The sequence below is a fragment of the Pholcus phalangioides genome, unplaced genomic scaffold (genome assembly GCF_987345545.1).
Source record: "Pholcus phalangioides strain wild (caught in Gottingen) unplaced genomic scaffold, Ppha-v1.0 ptg000015l_1, whole genome shotgun sequence".
NCBI lineage: Eukaryota > Metazoa > Arthropoda > Arachnida > Araneae > Pholcidae > Pholcus > Pholcus phalangioides.
The window spans coordinates 108,701,536-108,724,323 of NW_028301608.1; the positions used below are offsets into that span (position 1 = coordinate 108,701,536).

A 22,788-nucleotide genomic window follows, 5' to 3' on the forward strand; every position below is an offset into this window, starting at 1 on the left:
ACTCAGCGAGACAGACTTGGAGACGCCGTGAAGACGAAGCAGAACCCAGTCGCAAGAAATCAAATGTTGGAAAAGAAAAAAAAAAAATATATATATATATATATATATATATATTCCTTGGACGTTACTCAAAAACCAAAACTCGTTCCGACCGGTGCAGCGGGAAATAAGTTCAAGACGGAGACCTTTAAAAATATATATGCTCACTGCCTGCGACACCTTGAAAAAACTGTCATCATTTTATTCTTTTTGTACTTTATCCGAACCGAGGAGTGGTCTTTAATTAATTTTCGAGACTCGGAAAACATAAACGACCCTCTTACTTGAAGTACTTCGATAAAAATCTAGATTTAAAACAACTTCAACAAATGGATCACGATCTAATCCCTTTCATTAATTGAATTGAATAAAAATAAATTATTTACATTTTCGCGTAATAACAATACGATCTACTCATAATTTAACGACGTCAAGAAAAGTGGTGCTAATTGATACATACGTCGAATAACATCAAAACTAGAACATTTTTATTCCCGGGAATATTTTCATTTTTTTAAAAATATAATTATCTAGTACGTACTGAGAATCTGGCAGTATATTACCGGAATGTGTACGAATGATCAAAAGTTGATTTTCTCACTTCAGTTTTCAAACGTTTCGGGTAGGGAAAAAAAATCTGAACCAGGTGAGTTATTTTTGATATAAGTTTTCTTCTTTGCGGAAAAATATATTAAAAAAAATATCACTAATATATCAAGGTTCGGGATGGGAGACAGACAGCTGCGTCACATCCATCCACTCGAAAACTAAGAGGAAAGATGAGAAAGAATGCAGCTGGAAAAATCCAGGAATAAATTCGTTCGACAGACAGCAACAGAAAGAACTTGAAAATAAGGCGTTTCAGCTTCAACAAATTTAATTTCCTCCAAAAGACAGAGATAATTACAAAAATAAACTGTATCAATGCATCCCTGTATGAAACCACGTGTTATATTTCTTTATCAAGCGCACACATGCATACACACACTCATGAAAAACGATGGCTATTAATAACTATGGAAGCTAATAATATTTATCATTGAGGGAATATGTTACGATATCCATGAAAGTCATCACAACTAGGAAATGACAAATTAATTTTTATCGAGGGTTTTTCTCCTTCTTTTCCAATGAGGTAGGCCACTTAGCTAGACTTCCAGTCATATGTGGAGAACATTTTTTAAAAAAGACGAACAAAAAAAGTTTCATGTGGTGAGCCTTTCATGCATTCACCATATTGTTTACCAACGTTCACGAGGGGGCGAAACTTCCTGAGCTCGGAAACAAGCACGACATAGAAAAAAATTGGTAGGAAATCGAACCGGAGCAGAAAATTTTTTCTGTGCAATAATGGATGCACCCCGAGGAGTATATAACAGGAGGGGTCATTAAATGAATGATATCTACATGGTCATATGCACGCAATTAGTGTATTACAACTTTCTTCTTAATGGGCTATTAAAGATGATTCCAGGCACCAAAGGAAAGAGAATAATTTCATTTTTTGATTCTTTTCCCCCTTTTTCAAGCTGAAGAACAAAAAAGTAAATGATTAATAGTAATGTCATTTCTTTTCCTCTATTATGAAAACGTAGAATCTCAGGCAGCGGAACAAAAGTCATGCAAAAATGGCAAAAGCAATTATGTACAACGTTCTACTAAAAATAAAGAGGACCACCGGTTGAGTGATGGATGGAGGCTAAATGGAAGGAAAGGGAAGGTAGCGAACATTTCGATCCATGATGCCATCACGCAACACAAGCACATAATAACATACGCTGTCATTCTAGGTTGTTCATTAGAAAATGACGTCGAAGTTGATAAAAATCGTAGGGAGAGTGGCGCGATACCACCATTTCTCTTCATCTGGAGACCGAATTGTTAAAACAATGTCGTGGGCGGGGAAAGAGGCCCATTGCACAACTTCTCGTATTCAACTCTCTTTCTCTTGAAGGACGTTCCATTAAACAGACTGCGCATCAAGTTTGTTTCGTGTCTTACAGAGTTTTCACTGTTAAGAGCTCCATCGTTATTATCATTCATCATTTATTATTATTCTGGAGGCGCGCAAACACACGGTAACTTTTCAGTGTTTCACACCTGTTACAGAATAGTGTTTTTTATTTTCAAGTGTTCCGAGAAAGAGCTCATTAAACCAAGCAAGCTAGTTAGAATCATCGAGATTCATTCAGTATCAAAAACGAATGGTGGAAAGAATTGTTGAATGCATTTTCAACGTTAGTGATTCGGATAAAACAGGAAAACAATTCGACAAGAAAGCATGCGTTGCAATCACAAATCAATGTCTATAATAAATTGTGTCATTTTCGTTTCTAAATAGCCCTATTTCATTTCATAATCGGTAAATCTATTTAGTTACATAAGTCAAGTTTCTTTAGCAATTTCTTAATGTTTTCGTACATTAGCGCACAATGTTTTTCTATCTGCAAATAAATACATTTCATGTTCAGAGGTTTTGATTGAATAGAGAGAGAACGAGATATAGGAGAAAAACATTCGCTTCCACGGAATAGAAGTGGACAAATAGTAACGAGAGCTTCCTGTTTTACAGATTTCAAATCATGAGTTGTGGGTAGAGCAATGAACATTTAAGAAAGCAGTCTCTAAATGCTAATTTTAAGGGGTATTTGCAAAATGTTCCAACATTATCCCCGCATAGATGTATTTTGGTTGGAATTTGGATAGAAGAGATGGTAATAAAACAAGATGATAAACAGAAACAGAATAAAAGGATGCACACTCACAAGCTCCTTACATTAAAACCATCGAGATAAAAAAAAAAGATCCCATCAGAAATCTTATCAGTAAGAGAACTGATGAAGTACATGTGAGAGAGAGAGATAAGATGTAAATGAAATATACACACGCTTGGTTTTATCACACACAAAACCCCAGCAAGACCATCAGAAAAACCAATGGGAGCACTCAACACACGGTTAGCACTACAATTTTTTTTTTTCAATATTTGAAAAAAAAAATTTAATAAATGAAATATTAAAAGTGGGCGGAATAACAAGAACATTCAAGCAACAAAGATAGGATTCAACTTGTAGCCAATCTTATGATAAATTTTATCTCTAAAAAAAAGCGTGAACTAGCGAGCTGATAAAATCTGGGAAGGCGGAAAAAGAAAAAATCGTTAATCGGAAAAAAGATTCGCCCTCCCCAATTTCTTCAGAGAAATATCCACACACACAAAATCCATAATTTCTTCTAATTTCTTACGTGATATTACAGTTGTCTTGTGGGGTTGCTGAATTAAGTAGGGTTTTCCTGATAACTTCCCCCACCCTCCATTCAGACATTTTAGGAAGAGTGGTCCCAAGTAAATAAATAGGGCTAGTATTGACTGATTTCATCATCGATTTTCCCCTTTTTGCATGAGAATTTCATGGGGCATATTGAAGATTAAAATTATATATATATATATATATATATAATTTTAAACTCCATTCACAAAAACTAGTTCAAAGTATTGCACAAACGAAAAAAAACACCAAGAATCAAGTGGGGACATTGCAATTGTGAAGAGAATGTTTTGCAATAAATCAACATTCTTTTGAAAATCTTAGTATTAATTGCTCAAAAATTCTGAATCATCCATTACAAAAGCTGAGTGAAATAATTTAGCAAACCATGAGGAAACATATAGTACGAAAGTTTTAAAAGAATTTGAATGAAAAAATTTACCTAATGATAAACTGGGGATTGTTTTTTTTCTGTGTAGGCCTATACGATTCTTGGGGGAATAAACAAAAACAGTGCGTGCAAGTATATGCATGCTTAAATAATAAGAATTATTCTCAAGTCATTTATTATAATACATGTTATTACAAATATTCTTGAGAATACTCTCTGGAAGGACGATTATTAATATATATAACTTGAGAATAATTCTTATCGTTTTTGATAAGAGAATATATTCCCCAGTAATTTATAAAAATAGTCCTTCTAGAGAATATTCTCAAGTTATTAATAATATAGTCCTTCCACAGAATATTCTAAAGATTATTCTTAGGAGGAAGAATATCTTTAAAAAAATTATCAAATTTTATATCTCAACAGAAAATATGATAAAAATCCCTATTTTCCTCACTGCAGTGCAACATTGAAAAACAAAAGTGTTTTTAGCAGTTGTATACTGCAATCGATTTCTCAGCTTAGAATAAATGCAAAAGACGAGGAAATTTTTTTTAATTCAGCAGAACTTGAAAGGGTGCTTAAAAGCATTTTGACATACAAATACAACGCCACAACAGGCAAAATGCCCAATGAGGTGGCTGATAAAAAGATGCCCATAAAAATATGGATGTCATATATTTCAAAAATACAGCAACCCAATTAAAAATGCAATTAACACAAATTATAAACAATATATACACATGATAAAATATTATACAACGCCCATAAATAATACGTATAGTTGTCTTATTCTAAGAATGGATAGCTTCTCGATTTACCCCAACATGTTTATCGTATTTCTTTTTAAATGTGTCAATTGTGTTACAATTTACTACCTCAGGGGGTAAGCTATTCCATTTATTAACAACCCTATTAGAGAAAAATTCCCTGCGACACCATAACCTTGCATTGTCCCTCACCAACCGATACTGGTGTCCCCTTGTAAAAGCAGTCGATTGGCGGTGTACTAAAAGTTCATGGTCCATCCTATCCATCCCATTGAAAATTTTGAACACTTCGATCATATCTCCTCGACACCTACGTTCATCCAATGTAAACATATTCAAAAAATGAAGTCTCTCTTCATAACTCAAGCCCTGTGTGCCAATAAGGACATGCGTAGCTCTTCTCTGCACCCCTTCAACCAAGTCTATGTCTCTCTGTAGGTATAGTCTCCAAAACCTTACAGCATACTCCAGTCCAGGACGAACTAAGCCTCGAAAAAGCGGAAGAATGACTTTAGGAGAACGCGAAGAGACCTTTTTGAAAATGAGACCAAGCACTCTATTCACTTTTTTGACCACCGCTGAACAATGTTCAGAAAACCTAAGTCGCTCGTCAATGAGAAAGTATCAGTGACCCTAGTTGCATCCGGGATAGTGACACCATTCAACTCGTAAGAGAACCGTGGATTGTTTGAACCAAAATGAGCGACCATGCACTTATCAACGCTAAACGTCATGCTCCATTCATTTGCCCATGCTGCAATCCCGATTAAGTTGGTCTGGAGCAACTCCCTATCGCTTTCATTGCCGATTACCCCCATTAGTTTCCCATCATCTGCGAATTTGCTAATAATCCCATCGATACCCTGATCGAGTTTATCGATAAAAAGTGAAAAAAGTATGGGGCCAAGGACACTTCCCTGAGGAACTCCACTTGTGACGTCTGTCCAACCAGAGAATTCCCCGTTCACCATAACTCGTTGCGACCTATCTCTTAACCACAATTCATCCAATTCAGCAAGTTGCCCCCAATTCCAATATCGTGTAAACGCTTCAAGAGTTTGCCATGTTGGACCCGATCGAATGCCTTCTGAATATCAAGGTAAACAACGTCTACATTTTTGCTCTTACCCAAAGCCATAGTTACATGATCATAGAAGCAAAGGAGGTTAGTTATACATTACTTCCCCTTCCTGAACCCATGCTGATTATCCGACAATACATTATTCTCTATTCACTTCACAAACTACCTTTTGATGATAATTTCCAAAATTTTCGAGAGGGAGCTCATCAAACTCACTGGGCGTTAATTTGACACCGCTTCTCTACTACCCTTCTTAAATATCGGAACAACGTTAGCAAGTTTCCAATCTCTTGGGACGATACCCTCAACAACACTACTCTTGTATATTTGTGCGACTGGCCCCAACAATTCATTAGCACATTCCCTGAGGACCCTGGGATAGATATCATCTGGTCCTGGTGCTTTGCTTGCACATACATTTCTTAGAAGTACCTACCAAGTTCATCAGGTATGTCACTGCCAAGATTAGGAAGCTCCTTCTGAGTTTGAATAAAACAAGAGGAAGAAATGTGTGGAAGAAACTGATTTCTAAAAAATTACTTCCTTTCACATTCACGCAATCATAAGCTTAATTTACTGCTGTTGCAGGAGGATTTTTATCAACTGTAATGTTAACATAGTATCAATTTTGAAAGGTTTTATTAGTTGTATATTTGAATAAAAAGTCCTTTATTTATTCATGAACTTCAAATTACTTTTGACAAGAAATATAACCATTTTAAAATGAATTGTTCATTTTCATCCTTCAGTGTAACATGGCGTAACAAAACCACCTTTGTTATGGCAGCCATTAGGCTGTTCCAAAGTGGAGTGGATGAATCCAACAACATATATATTATTTTTAAACCTGCTGCATTTGCAGAATAACTTAGAACCATTTCAACACAATTAAAGCTTTGCAGGGTTAGCGAGTTTTTGCTATAGGTAGTAAAAACCGGTAAAAACTGTCCTGACAAAAATTGATTTTTCCCCATTTATGCATGTGAGGCATTACTATGCATTTGTTTATTTTTTTAATGTAAATAAGGTAGTTTTGAATACAAACATACATTTCTCGCTGAACTTTACTATAAGAATCAATAAATTTTTGAGTTGGTGAGTTTTTGCCATTGCTGGAAAACAATGCAGCAAAAAATGTTCTGGCAATAAGTTTTTTCCAACAATCAAAACTGATACTTCATACTTTTTTTTATATTGCACACCTTGGAAATATTTATAATTAAATGTTAAAAAAATATTATTTTTAAAACATATTTGATATTTCACAACCAATGAGGTGAAATAACAGGCATTAATTATGTGTACTTCAACTAAACTGTAATTAATGCACATTTTTTCAGTTTTTCATTTTTCCAGTTTCTTCCACTGTCCTGAAAGAAACCCAACCCTGTTCACATGTGACGGTGAATAATGATGAAGGCAGAAATCTGTATTCCACACAACTTGAGAGTTCTAATCTGTAATCATATTTATTTTTTAACTCCAAATGGTTTAAATTGGAATACACCAACTGCATCTCAAAAAGGATTATGGCAACTTTGTTTTGAAACCAAAGCCTATCGTAGTGTCAGACTTTTAACTGTACATGCACTCATAAACATTCCTCTAGGGCAGCGGTTCTCAACCGGTGCTCTGTGTGAACTTCCAAGGGGCTCCGCGGCAACTCGAGAAAAATACAAAAAACTAAATTCAGAAAAAAATAATTATAAGTATTTTTGAATAATATTAAAATCAGTAACTTTGATGAATGAATGAAAAATAGGCCTAAGGGGCTCCTCCACAGAAATTATATACCAGAAAGGGCTCCGCGAATCAAAAAAGGTTGAGAACCGCTGCTCTAGGGATTTTGTGGCCTTAATGTATTTATGTTGTCAGAGTTACTCTTGTTTTGTATTACATTGGTGCTGCCATCTGTCTACCACATTTTGAGCCAGCAAAATTTCATTGATACATGGCATTTTTTTTCATGATGAAATGTCAAAAACTGTAAAAAACCTCAAATATTGCTTTTCAATATAAAAATTACCATTGGAAATGGACACGTTAATTGCATGTAATGTTTAGAGTGACTATGTTATGCAAAGAATAAATATTTAATATGTGATTCTAAAATAATTTTCTACACTCTACAGAATTATTGTGGACAAAAAAAATATATATGGTTTTTTCTTATAGAATATACAATTTGAATAAAGCATAGCATAAACACTGGAAGGAAAAGTATGGAATGATTTGACATTCTCTGACTCAAGATGATTCTTGACCTTCCAAAATTTCTTTAACTGCTTATATATGTGTGCATTAATATAAACCAACTGCTGTACTCTTTTTTACAACAGATAGGTGTTTAAAAAAGTTTATTACATCATTTATGTGATGTTGATTTCTGTTATTATATTACCTAGATAATCACTGAGATACTCTTATTGTGCATAACATTAAAATATATCTAGCAATCAAAATACTAAATTGTAGAACTAAAATGTCATTTAATTTGGCAATGCTAGCTTTAGCTTGTACATGAAGCTTAAGAAACTCCTGTAACTTATCCTTAGTCAAACTTAGTTATTCTTACTTCTGCATTATGATATAGTATATTTACTAGCATTTATAATGCAATGGTTTTCCAATTGAAGCTGTATTTAAATGTGCAAAACAAATGCTTTGGGTATCAAGTCCTGTCAGCTCTGCTTTAGTTCAAAGTACTCTTTAAAACTCTGAATTTATATAACCTGAGCGGTAAGAAATTTTTAGATGAAAATAAATGAGTTCAATTAGTGTATTAACAGATTCTGTGTGAGAATTTTTACATGAAATAAAATTTTGGGCAGATCAGAAAATTTAAAATATCAAAATAAATTCTCAGTAATTATAATTCTGAATATAAAACCCTTTAATCTACATAAAAGTACGTGTTTTTTTATTTAGCATATCTATTGGGTTAAAAAACTATTTGACAACAAAAAAGTTGAAAAACAAACAACAAACAAGGGATCATTCAAGTATTACGTCAGCATCGAGGGGGGGGGGTTGAAGGTTGCTTACGTCATCAACCACCAACCACCCTTTTTGAAGATATGAAATATTCTAAGCTGCTGACGGGGGGGGGGGGGGGCCCAAAAATAATGGCTAAAAATCTGCTTACGTAATACTTGAATGGCCCCCAACTACAACCTCTACAAGAAATGTTAAATATGTTATCCACAGTGCTCTGACTGTCAGGTGGAAGAACAAAAATGCTTGTTCAACAACAGATCAAAGTAGGCCCATGCCATGGTAATGATGTGGATGTGCTTTCAATTAACCAAAGTTTGCAATCCGACCACTGCACATAACATTTTGGGGTATCCCCAAAACCAAAAGTTGCAAGTAGCATTCACCTGTGAGCTAAGTGTTGTGTCATCTTGATATAAATGGCTCTTCAGCAGCTGCTTCACTGATGTTGCAATGTGCATCTTGATAAAAGTTGTGCTATCCACCAGGGCCGGACAAATTCATTTTGAGCAAAGCATGTTTTTCCCCTAAGAAAAACAGTCCTGAGTAGTGTTTTTTTTTTTTTACTTTTCCAGGACTTTACGACCAAAAAAAATTCTCATGTTGGAAGACACATTCTTACGAAATCAAAAAAAAAATTTGTCGCATACTTACACTTCATTTTAGCAATGATGCATATAAAATTTTAGGTGCCAAAACCAATTTTCCAGTTGCCCTGGCATCTGGAATTTGTCCAGCCCAGCTATTCACACACTTTAGACTTTCTACTGAGATTTCATTGAGATAAGACGTATGCTTTTCTTCTCCATTCTTTTGCACCGATTGAAGAAATGGCAACCACCTGCGCCGAACTTGATAAGCGGATTTCCACTATGGAGAATAGGCTGTCTGCAGTCGACTGAATTGAGGCTAAGCTGACTGCGTTGGATACCACTTGGAAAACTGGAATGCTTGAATTCACTGAGTAATCTATCAGAAAGTGTCAAATTCATGAGCAAGAAATTCGAGGAGCTGAAACCAACCATGAGCAAAATTACAAGATGAGAATAGGAAACTTCGGGAGGAGAACGAAATGTGGCGCCAAAACCAACTGCTGGAAGATAGGCTTGAACACATGGATACCTATGCACGAAGAAATAACCTCATCATCCGAAATGTTCCTGAAGGAAAAGGAGAGGATACGGATGAGACCGTTTTGAAACTTGCGGAGAAGATGGAAGTGGCAGTGGAAAAAAAGCAACATCGAAGCAAGTCATCGTCTCGGAAGCAGAAAAGACAAAAGCAAAAGGCGACCAATTATAGTTCGTTTTGTAAACCGTCGGCACAAGGAGCAGATACTAAGGCGAAAAAGAGGCAGTCTACACCCAAGGATCTTGGATTTCCAGGAGAAGCAACAAGGATCTATTTTGGTGAACAACTGACACCTAGGATGTAAGAGATCTACACCCTGTCCCTGGCAGCAAAAACGACTTACGATTAGCGCTTTCTATGGACGAAGAATGGAGCTATCTACACCCGAAAGGACTAGGAGAGCAGAGTGTTCCAGCTATGCTCCAAATACGATATAAAGGAGGTCTATGAAAGACAAGGTTTTTGAAAGATAAGTATTATCCAGAATTTTTTCAGTTAAATTTAAAACGTAATTTAAAAAAATGGATAGTACAAACTCTTCGCAATTGTAGAAATTTTAGCATTGAGGAAATTTATCCATTATACAACAAATGCTTCAAATTGATCATTGTTTCATGCAAATATACAAAGCCTTAAAAAGAACTTTGATTCATCTGAAATTTTGACGTGCTGTAAAACACCTTTTAAAATTATCGCGTTAAGTGAAATCACGGTCACTAATAAAGTAGAATGTAATTACTTGGGTATTAAAGATTTTGAACTCTTAATTTCATCTAGAAAAGATAGCTCACATGGTGACTCTGGAATGTATGTGCATAATAAGTTGAATTACAAATGAAAATCAGAAATAGCTATCGATGAATGTGAATCAATATGGATTGAAGTAAATTATAATAATTCAAAGGACAGCTTAATAGTTGGATCAATTATCGACCTTCTAGCTCTAATGTGAACAGATTTTTAGTCACTTGATTCTGTCTTAAACTCGCTGTCCACAAAGTCTACCAAAATATTAGTTTGTGGTAATATCAACATAAATTCATTAGCTAATAACAGAGTTTGTTCAGATTACAATAATATTTTATTGTCTTACGGACTAGAACATGTTATAACCAGGGCAGGACATGTGGGAAAAACTGTCTAAAACTGCCCAAAAGTATCTGAAACTATCCAAAACCTCCAAGTTTCAAAATGTTATGTGGAAACCTTTGGTTTTTTTCATGATACTAACGTATTAAAAAAAATACAAGCAGAAAATAAAACTAACTAAATCAAAAAATATTTCAAAAGGTGTCATTTGGTTTTTTTTTAAGTTAATTGTTTCACCAAATTTATGGTTTTAGGCTGGAAATCTGATAGTAAATTAATATCACTCATATAACTGTTTATTTAAACACTGTTTTCAATTTTTTAGTTTGTTGTAAATATTGTTTCTACTTCACATCTTATTGTTCATGTATGGTTATGAACAGTGGTCAGATTGCAAACTTTGGTGAATTGCAAGCTTCAACGCATCCCCTATGTGTTAGAAGTTCCTCAGGAATATTAACATGGGGACGTGTTTGGTTTAATAAAGGTGAATTGCAAGCGCATCCACATCATGACATACTCCGATCTGTTGAACAAGAATTTTTGTGCTTTCACCTCATAGCCAGAACACGGTGGACAACATATTTAACATTTCTTGAGTATGTTATAGTTATTTGTTCAATTACTTCACTTTTTTGTGATGTTCCATGAATTATGAAATCGTGTAATGCTATAATTAAGTTATCATTTTGCCATGACTGGCTATTGTTTCCATTCTGGGATACCAGCCTTAATGATATTATCCTGCTTTCCCAAACCCCTCCTAGTATTACTCCTCCTTCTGACCTTCACCTCCTCTGCCTTTAGTCTCCACTTCTCGAACCCTTCCTCCTCCTTAATCTCCCATTCTCCTCCCCAAAATAATCTCTTCAGAATCGGAACAGTTAATACAAGAAGCATAATTAATAAAATATCTTCCTTCGAATCCATCCTACTGGCTCATAATCCCAAATGTCTTGCGGTTACAGAAACTTGGTTGCATAGTAATATCAGCAATACCGAATTTCTCTGCCTTTCGTAAAGATAGAAACACACGAGGAGGAGGCGTAGCCCTTGTTTTCAACAGTTCTATACCCCTAATTGAAATCCCTCTTGAATCAAATATTGAAATTGTCGGTGCCAAATGGCATCATCACAACTGCACTCTTATTGCAATTTTCTCCCTTTACATACCCCCTGCCTCGGACCCTCACTACTTCATTGAACTTGAAACAATACTGGACCGATTTCATAATTCTCATCTAATTATAGCCGGTGATTGGAATCTACCCGGTATAGATTGGAATAAAATGCAGTCCCTCTCGGGAAACCATGGTATTAACAATAGAGTTCTCGACATTTTCCTAAAATTTAACCTCGTCCAAACCATCTTGGAACCCACAAGAATATCCAATCACTCAAACTCCACATTAGACCTAAGTGCAGTTTCCAACAAAATTCCAGTTTCCCATTTTTCAGTTTTTGATGGCTGTTCCAACCACAAAATCGCTTTTTTAGATTTCTTTCTTCATCATATTATCCCTCCTTTTTATCGAGCCAGAAAACTCAACTTTAACAAGGCCAACTACCCTCTCATGCAAAATATCCTTCATACCCACTTTCCAGACTTCATCTCCTCTTCTAACGATATTCAACTTCTCTGGATTAAATTCAAAACTGTTATCGATAAATGCAAAGCCACTGTTCCTACCAAGTGCTCCTCCTCTAAAAGTTTCTTTAACCCTTGGATCAACCGTGACATTATCCATCTCAAAAGAAGAATTCGACGTGACGTCTCTAAACTCAAATTTAATGACTCCTCTACGCTCAGAAACAAAATCTCGATCTCCACTGGTAACCTTGAAGACCTTATTTCTCGCCACAAATCCAATTACCTGTCCCACTCATTGCCTTCCTATCTCAAAACAAATCCCTCAAAATTTTGGAATTTTCTCCATCCCAAATCAGCAGGTACTTCCTCGCTCAAAACTTCCAACTCGGACCTAACCTCTCTCCTTGATATTGCCTCCGTATTTAACCGGGCCTTCTCATCTGTTTTTTCCTCTAATCCTACACCCCCCCCCCCCACAATACGTCTTTTTTGATTCACTTCATAACTTCTGTCCCATCTCCTTTTCTAAAGCTGGTCTCCTGAATCTTATCCTGAATCATATCCTAAAATTCTGCGCGGATGAAATTTGCAACTATCTCCACATTATATTCAATGTCTCACTGAATACTTCTAATCTACCCAATCACTGGAAAATTAATAAGATAATTCCCATCCATAAATCTGGTTCACTGTCCCACCCTCTCAATTTTAGACCTATTGCAATCACCTCCTCTTGCTGCAAGCTCTTAGAACACATAATTGCCAAGAATATCCGTACCCACCTCGATTCGATTAACTTTTCCTCCCCTAACCAACATGGATTTCGATCATCGTTATTTGTATGTACCCAATTAACACTTTTCATACATAACTTAACAGACTCCATTGACAAAAACCTCCAATCCGATATCATTTTCCTAGATTTTTCCAAAGCATTTGACAGGGTGCACCATAATAAACTTCTACTAAAACTTTCTAACCTTGGACTAAATGTTCAACTGCTGAAATGGGTGTCCTTATTAACCGTAGCCAGTTTGTCTCATACAAGAACCAAAACTCCCCTTTCCTTCATGTCAAATCTGGCACACCCCAGGGCTCGGTCCTCTCGCCATTATTTCTAATTTACATAAATGATCTACCCGACTCCATAAACTGCCGCATCAGACTCTTCGCTCATGACTGTGTCATCTATAAAACAGTGTCCAATCTTTCTGACCAAGAATCTCTCCAACACAACCTTAACATTATTTCCAAATGGTGCTCAACCTGGGAATTACCCCTCAATTTCTCAAAAACTGTTTTTATGAAAGTTACCTATAAAGGAATTTCCCACGAATTCCCCTATTCTATAAACGACTCTTTGACTTCTGATGTTCTCATTATAAATATCTGGGCATTATAATCTCTACCGATCTCCGCTGGAACCTTCACGTTGATTATATCTTTAATAAATGTCTCCAAAAACTATTTTTCCTTCGCCGTAACATAAAATACTCCACCCGTCATGTTCGTCACTTGTGCTACCAAACATATATTCTCCCTGCCCTCTCCTACGCCTGTGAAGCCTGGGATCCCCACACCCAAACCAACATAGACAAATTAGAATCTATCCAAAGTAACTCCACTTGTCTCATTTTTAACTGTTGGTCTTCATCTGTCTCCATAACAGAACTCAAGTGACAACTCAATATCCAACCGCTCTCCTCTCTTCGACTTATCTCTTGTTTAACTTTTCTTTACAAAATCCTCCATGGGTTTTTTAATATTGAAACCTCCAATATTCTAATCAAACCTTCTCATTTCTCTGTTAGGCTCAATCATTCCAAACAATTACAGCCCATCTTTGCCTCTTCAGATTGTCACAAATTTAGCTTTTTCCCAAGAACTATTATCGACTGGAACAACCTACCATCAAATATTGTAGATTGCACCACGATTTCCGAATTCTCTCCTACCATTAATCGTCATTTTTGCCATATATAATTCCGCATCCTCTTGTATAGGCCTCGGCCAATCAATATTGAATAAATAAAAATAATAAAAAAATTCTGTGAGCAAATTTCCCACGTGTTGGATGATATCATTACTTTTAGATTTTTAAGTATTTTTGCATCAGAGGAAGTGCAAGAATATATGGAATTTACAAGGGTAAAAGGAATTTACAAAACTGTTCTTGCACTGGGCTGCCAAATGACCAAGTCTGGCCCTGGGCCTAGTGATGCCATTCACACATTTAAGGTCACTCACATACTTGAAATGATTCCAAGCTAGAGCAGGGCTTGACAAATCTAAGGTGCCGGGTCACCATGCAATTAAAATATTGGGTACAGGTGACTAAAAATTTGATATTGGCATCTAAATTTTTTTTTTTTATGTACGATTGCTAGATTGGAGTGTGACACAAAATTTCAGAATTTATACCAATTGTCTTCTTCAAACATAGAAAGGAAAATCCCAGAAAAATAGATTATATTTGACAGTTCTTATAGTAATAATTTGCTTGGCTGCAAAGAAATTTCACTTGCTTAATTCCCCCCTCCCATCAAACTGTCTGTGTCAATTTACCTATGTGAAGCCATGATGTACCACAATCGAATAAAAGATACAAATTTCATCAACACAGCAGAATGTTTTGCAACAAGTGCTTGGGTGACTAAAATTTTCCCAACATGAAAATCTGCCATAGTGACCTGGTTTTTGCCAAGCCCTAATATAGTGTATTGATCACTGTTGTCCAGCATTTTACACGACCAGACATCTTTTTATATTATCAGGCTCTTAGGGGAGAGTGATCACCTCACTCCTGGATCTGCACCTGCATGTATGTCAGTTTCCAATGTATTCTGCTTTACAGAAAATAACCCCTAACATCATAAATAAAGTTAGGGAAGGAATACACAAATTTGAAACAAATTTGGGTGCCAAGCATGGTTTTTCTCTCAAAAAGAATGGTCCTGAATTGTGCTTATTTGATTTTCAAGACAAGATCTGCATATTGAAAGATGCACTTACCAATTGCATGTAGACATTTTTAAGCTGCAATACAGATTTTTCAGTTCTTTATGGCAACTCGGCACCTAGGACTTATCAAGCCCTGAGTTAGGGCCAAACATACACACAATAGGTTCCAGTATGCACCAATTCATTAGAAATTACATATAATTTCATATAGGAATGTTTAAAATATTCTAAGCTTTGGAACTGACAAATCTGAGTCCCAAGTAGGGGGTCTCCCCACCCCAAAAACAACAGTGAATTATGTTTATTTGACTTTGAGACCTAATGTTCTGTTTCCATGTTGTAAGATGCACTTACTAATTACATATAGAAAATTTTAGGTGCTAATACAGATTTTCTAGATTGCCATGGTGACTCTGCAACTAGGACTTATCAAGCCCCCTGGATTAAGGCCACACATACAATATCCAGCATGCACCAATTCATTAGAAATTCCATACAGGAATGTTCGCAAGGTGCATGAATGGTTAAGTAAAAGTAGTGATATCTGCTTTACAAGATGCATGAATGGTTGAAAGTGGTATTTGCTTCAGGGCGCCAAGGTAAAACTGTTAGCAATGCCATACCAGTATATCACCAAATAAGCATGAAAGAAAAACCGATTTTATAAATCCATTATCATAATACGATGTAAAACAATTTGCCCCCCCCCCCACCATTTTCTGTAATGAGCCACCACTCTATATAATTACATAAATAATTGCCATATATTTACTAGGTCTATTATATTTACGTGGGCTACAGAATATATAAATTGCTTTCCTGATGCCCCAGTGTCACCCAGTAAACACAAAAAAAAAAAAAAAAACCACCAAAAAACCTGAATAAACCTGAAAAACTCAGTGGGTTGGGTTTTTGCCAACCCTGTGGGTGAGTAAGCAACCATATGAGTGATCAAGTAATTAGGTAAATGAGCAACCGCATAAGTAAATGATAGAGTCCCCAAAGCAGAAAATGTGCCAAAATCTGTGACGTAATTAATTAGCACTACTGCAGAACAATTTGGAAGAATTTTAAGAAAAGTGCAAAAAAAACCTATTACATGTATGGGGATTTTTAATGCAGAATATTTCCAGTCAGCTGAGAGCTCGTCGCAGAACATTCTGCTTTGGGGGATAGAGTGCAAATCAATGAGCATAAGTGAGTGACCATATAAATGGCTTACTCACAAACTCCAAGAGACACTTGATCAATCCCCAAATCAGAATATGCCGAAATGTGCAATATATGTCACAGAACAATTAGTGCTGCTGCAAAACAATCTGGAAGAATTTTAAGAAAAGTATAGAAAACTCTATTATGGGAATCTTTACCACAAGAAAATTTTCAGTCAGCTGAGGACTCGTTGCAGAACAATGCAAAACATTCTACTTAGGAGGATCAATCATTCCCCTGCTCATCCGCTCACTATGTCAGTTTGCAGATGAATTGTTCACCTGTGAATTTCCCTAGCAGTGGAGGGATGCATCCTACACCATTATCTGGTGTAGGATGCCAAGGTAGAACTGCTGACGACATCACACCAGTATACCACCGAATCAAAGCTTCTTTTTTTTTTTTTTCAAGCCGAGCACAACTCAGGTCTATCGCCATGGGCAATTTACTACCTAGCGAGTTGTGCCAGAAGTGTAAGTGTGTGTGTATACCTAACAGTCTGAGTGCGTATCTAGTGTTGTGTATGATTTTTCAGTGCTGCCATCTACCGAATCAAAGCTATAAGCATGATCAGTAATGCTATTTTGTGGGTAGGAAAAAAAAAAGATAATGAAGGAACTTCCTATAGTTCCGAAACGTGTACAGCCGTGGTTCTTTTTGCTATTTTGGGTTCAAACAACATTATTCATTCAATTGTCTTCTTTTGTGGGTGTTCATTTAAAGAGAAGGCAGTGCTGGAGAATGTTGAGCATCAAGAACCACTTGTGTATGCGTTTTGTTAGGGTCGCATTGGTACATAGCATCGTGCAATTTTGATACATTTCGACCAAACAATTTCAAATTAATTCTACAAATGATGAGATGAAATTCAATTCTAATGCTTTAATATGCAACCCACCCAGGGTTTAAGCTGGATAAAAAATTCCTTTCGCAAAAAAAGCGAAAATGAGGGGAAAAGCTTTAGCAAATGCTACAATGCTAAGGGGCCATTCAAGTATTACATCAGCAGATTTTTAGCCATTTTTGACCCCTCCACCCCTTGTCAGCAAAATTTCGTCAGCAGCTTAGAATATTTCATACCTTCAAAAAGGGTGGTTGATGACGTCAGCAACCTTCAAACCCCTCCCCCTTGTCATCAAAAGTCAGCAAATCCGAACCCCCCCCCCCGATGCTGACGTAATACTTGAATGACCCCTAATGTAATGATTGATGGTCGGATGTCTACTCATTGTGTATCTCATGTACACATTTTTGCAAAAGTGGCTACTACTTTTTTCGCATTCTGCGATTTTCTTTCGCATTTTGCGAAAAATGCGACCGCAGCTTTAACCCTGAACCCACCCATAATTTTAAAAAAAACCACCAAACTGTTCAACTACTCTGAATCAACATTAGGGACCCAACTGCAAGAACACAATGACTAATTTTTACCGAAAAACATTAATGAAATCCAAAACCATGTTTCATAATGGTGTTTGTAATGTATCACCACATAATACTGCAAAATGATTGTTACAATCCAGATATTCACCGATAGCAAAATTCATTAGTAGATAGTTCATCATTAGTGAGTAAGTGACAGTGATTGAGCAAGTGAATGCATATGCGAGTGACAGAATCAGTGGATCAGCTGGCAAAAAAGTTATAAAGAGTGAACAACCAAGTAAGTGAGCAACTATATGAGGCCAAGTGATTGGGCAAGAGACAGTAACTGTATTAGAAATTGAGTGGGTGAATTACCAACTGTCAGTAACCATGAGTGACGAGTGGATGACTATAAACTTTGTTCACTCCCTACCTTGTGACTCACTTGACTGCTGATCCACTCCCCCCAAAGCAGAATGTGCCAAAATCTGGGACATACGTTGCAGAACAATTTGGAAGAATTTTAAGAAAAAGTGCAAAAAACACTATTACATGAATGGGGATTTTTACCGCAGAACATTTCCAGTTAGCTGAGGGCTTGTCGCAGAACAGTGCTAAATATTCTGCTTTGGGGATCCCACTCACTCACCATCAGTTTGCAGGTGAGCTGTTTGCCAGTAAATCTGCTTTATAGGATGCCAAAGTACAACTATTGGCGATACCATACCAGTATATCACCAAGTCTAAGCTACAGGGATGATAGATAATGCTTTTTTTGTGGGTGTACATTCAAGGAGATTGGGGGGGGGGGGGGGGGGAGGGCAAGTGTGAGGATGTTGTGCATTAAGAACCACTTGCATATGCACTTTGTGAGGTTTGCATTGCAATTTCAACAAATTGTAATGCTTTAATATGTAATCCATATTCAATTTTAAAAAAATCAACCTGTTTAACCACTCTCATCTTCTCAACATTAGGATCCTCCCTCCAAGAAAACATATTGACTAATCACTGAAGAAAAACATTTAATGAGATCCACATCCATGTTCATTTATGACATTCTTGACGCCTCACCACATAACAATATTATATAACGATTGTTACTCAGGGCAACAACAACAACACATGCGCCATCAACAATCGAGATATTATTTACAAACAAACACCAAGAGTGTAAAGGAGCATGAGGATTTTTTTTTTTTTTTTAAGCCAATCAAACACCAGTAGCGACATAAAAAAAACTGATCGTCACAATAATTCGGGAATAATTGTTTTTAATTATTATTTGATGTTACGTGTTATAGTAGGTTGGGTTGAGAGAGGAAGGGAGAGGAGGCGAAATGAGAGAGAGTGGCCAAAACAAGGATGATGATGATTCGCCATTTTGAACGTACGTACGTACACTAACCTCTATCTGGTGGAAAGTTGGTGAGTTGTTCCTCTTCGCGGCTTGCTTGGGTAATAATGGACGCACTGTCCATTTAGCCGTCCTTCTCTTCGGACGCCGCCGTAACCCTTCGATTTGTGTCCGGCTTAAAACTGTCCATCAAATACGTCTCCACCGACAAAAAACTTACGAAATTTCCCCCAATAACAAATTTTATTTTAAAAAAATACTCGCAATGGCGCTCACATCATGCTTTTGCTTTGCTAACTTTTTTGACACTGTGTTGTGGACGCGCATGCGCCCCGCGCCTAGCGACCCTCTCTCTCTCTCTCTCTCGTCTGCTCCTCCTCCTGTTCTCGAACGGCCACGTGACCTCCTCTCCTCTTCTCTGTTTTCTTTTCTTTTAGTTTTCTGGCGCCCTCTATTTATTATATTGCTATGTAAAATATTTTTTTTCCCTTTTTTTTCTGTGTCATAGATCAGCATTTCTCAGCCTATGATCCGCGGACCATATGCGGAAGGCAGTAGCATGGTCGCCCCCCAACTCCCAAAGTAGGAACCCTATGTTGGGATCTTTGGCGGGCCCACAGAGGCCAGACTTTCCACGGGTCCCCAGTGCCGTCTTAGCGCATGGGCCCACCCGGGCAAGGCTCGTCATTTAGGGGGTCGGGCAGGGGGGGTCCTGCTTTTGAAAATACCCTAAAAATGGTATATATATATATACATACATTGAGTACATGTGCTTTGCCCCCACCCCCTGGAATAAGTTGAAATGACGGCCCTGCAGTAAAAAAAGAGCCTCACAAAAATGAGATCCGGTTGAAATTTTCCACGATTTACCAAGTAGGGCCTCCGAAAAACCACGTGGTCCAGGGCCCATGATACTCTAAAGACGGCCCTGGGGGTACCTCTATAGTGAATTTATAGCGGGGAAAAAACAAAAAAAATGCTAAAATTGTCCGAGGCCCTGTCAACTCTACTCTTTTGGGGCCCATGGACAGCGCCGTCTTAATGCACGGGCCCACTCGAACACAGCCCATGGCCTCAGGAGAAGAGGAACCTCACAAAAATGCGAGCTGGTTGAAATTTTCACAAACTTTCCATGGGCCCGTTATTTAAACTTTTTCCGGGGGGGGTGCAAAAAAAACGACTAACCAACTAGGACGGGGCAACCGGGGCGCTGCCCCGGGGTCCCTTAGCCGAATGGGGGGGGGGGCTCAAAAATAATGTTCACTTATTCTTTTCATATTCTTTAATGTTCACAGGCTTAGACCTGCGGATGCTCCTGCTTTAAGTCTTGTGTAGGAAATTTCGATTTCTAAATTAGCTCTAGGTAGGGACGCGGGGCCGATGCAGAAATAATAGCGAGGCGACAATCACCATAATTCTTTCGGGGGCCCTCTTTATCTCTCTCTGTCTCTGTCAGCCCTGATTTTATATACATAAAATCTCTCTTTTGCGGTCACCGGCGGAACAAAAAAATTCTTACGTAAAAGAGGGGTGACCTTTGATCATGGATTTGAAATGCATACTTTTATTATACAACGGGAAATAGTAAAAGAGGGGTGAACGCATCGGAAGGGTGTCCGTAAAGAGGGGTTTTATTGTATTTTTGTGTGAAAGGGAGGAATCGGCACATTCAAAAATTCATACATTATAACAAAATATATAGGAAAATGTTGGGAAATTTCTATACAAAAAAATATAGACATAAATTTGCACGATTAAAAAAATTTAATAAAAATTGATGAAAGAAATAATTTCAAAATCAAATAAAATTGGGACAATGTAAGTTCAGAATCGATGAATCAAAAATGAGAAAAATAATTAACAGAGATATTCCCAGCACTCTGGATTATAATTCCAGAATTGATGAAAATTCAGAATTTCCAAAATGATGAAGCTTCAGAATAAAGAAGAATAAATAAAATACTTCTATAGAATTGATGAAAATTATGAACGAATGAAAGAAATAACTCCAAAATAAATGAAAGAAATACTGTACTTCTACAATTGATCAAAACTCAGAATTTGCGAAACAAATTATCATTACCGTAAGTGCAGGACCTCCAAAAACGCTGGGCCCGGTGCGGCCGCACCTGTCACACGCCCACTCTGGTTCTAGGACAGGGCCGTCTCAACAGCACCATGGGCCTCTGGGTAGATTGATATTCTGCTGCTCCTAATTTACAAAAAGTACCTTATTACAAATTTTTACACTTACTCTTGAAAATCATAGCACCAAATCTCATTATCATGAGACCCCCTTCATAGGCGAAGATAGACATGACAGGCTGGGGGGGGGGACGATAATGAAAGCTGGGGGTGGAGCATGATAATGATGTCAATTCATATACTGCACATACATATACATTAGATTGGTCGGCTACGAAAACGGGGGGGGGGGTGGCATTGTCCCCATGACCACTGTTCTGGGGATACTCAGTCCCGCGCTTTGCTCTAAAAGAATACTGAGTGGACACAGTATGAGCACCTCCAACGCCCCTGCCGCTAACTTGAGCTGTCAGCGGCAGAAGCGTTGGAGGTTTGCCATGAGAGATCTGCTGCTAACGGGAGCTGTCTACTAGCCACGGGCCATGGCCACCACGTCCTGGGGCTGAGCCCACAGATCTTGGACGGGCCACTAAGTGGATTTGTACGACTCATCTCGAAAGCCCCTGCTAATAAATTGTAGGTCGTGACCCATACCCTGGCTCTAAGTGGATATGTATGACCCATATATCCTAAGTCCATGTCCACGTGACCAAAGTTTGGAGGCATACGTTAAGAGGGAGGAGCCCTGATTTATAGAAAATCCCTATCCGACAACATTGTACAATTCGACGTCACAAGTACAAATCACATTTCCATGTACAACAGAACTTCTGCATAGCGGACATCCTTAGGACCGAAAAAAGTGTCCGCTAACGGGGAGTGACCGTTAATAGATAGAAAAATACATGAAGCCCGTTGACGTAATTTTTATTTCTTACATCAACTCCGAGATTATTTCTTTCAATTCTAGAATTAATCGTTTTTCAATGTCTTCAACCATTTTCGGAAAATGATCCGCGAACCACACAAAAAGCTCGACAAGGCCCGCGGGCCTTGCGTTGAAGACCCTGGTCTACCATTTCCGCATTCGACAACAATCCGTACGACTTTGGTCGCAATTAAAATATGAAATAACTTCAGTTTGAATGAAATCACATTTTATTTTATGCATACGACGAGCGTTAATTAGACCAGTTTATACAGGATGTTCTCTAAGTCCTGATTCGGCCTTTATCTCACCAATCATCCGACGTAGAAGTTCCAGTTTAAAAAATGCTCAGACTTGTGTTCAAAAATCACCGTACCAGTTTTGGAAGTTCAAATACAATGTGCCACAAAATGAAATATCTAAATTTCCATATGGCCACTAGGTGGCGAAAAAAACCCCAGATATTAGAAAGGTGTTAATTTGTCTTTTCTGAAGCCAAAAAAAAAAAAAAAAATTATTGTTTCT

The 22,788-nt window shown here is 37.3% G+C and overlaps 1 protein-coding gene across 1 annotated transcript in view; it reads right to left on the reverse strand.

Moving 5' to 3' along the window:
* Nucleotides 1-19,625, reverse strand: part of hzg (CTD small phosphatase herzog) — a 67,690-nt gene extending 48,065 nt beyond the window's left edge. Inside the window, exon 1 of the mRNA XM_089245104.1 lies at nt 19,302-19,625. Coding sequence (XP_089101230.1) covers nt 19,302-19,374 — 73 coding nt within the window. The 5' untranslated portion in view covers nt 19,375-19,625. The remainder of the gene's footprint in view (nt 1-19,301) is intronic.
* Nucleotides 19,626-22,788: the final 3,163 nt, after the last annotated feature.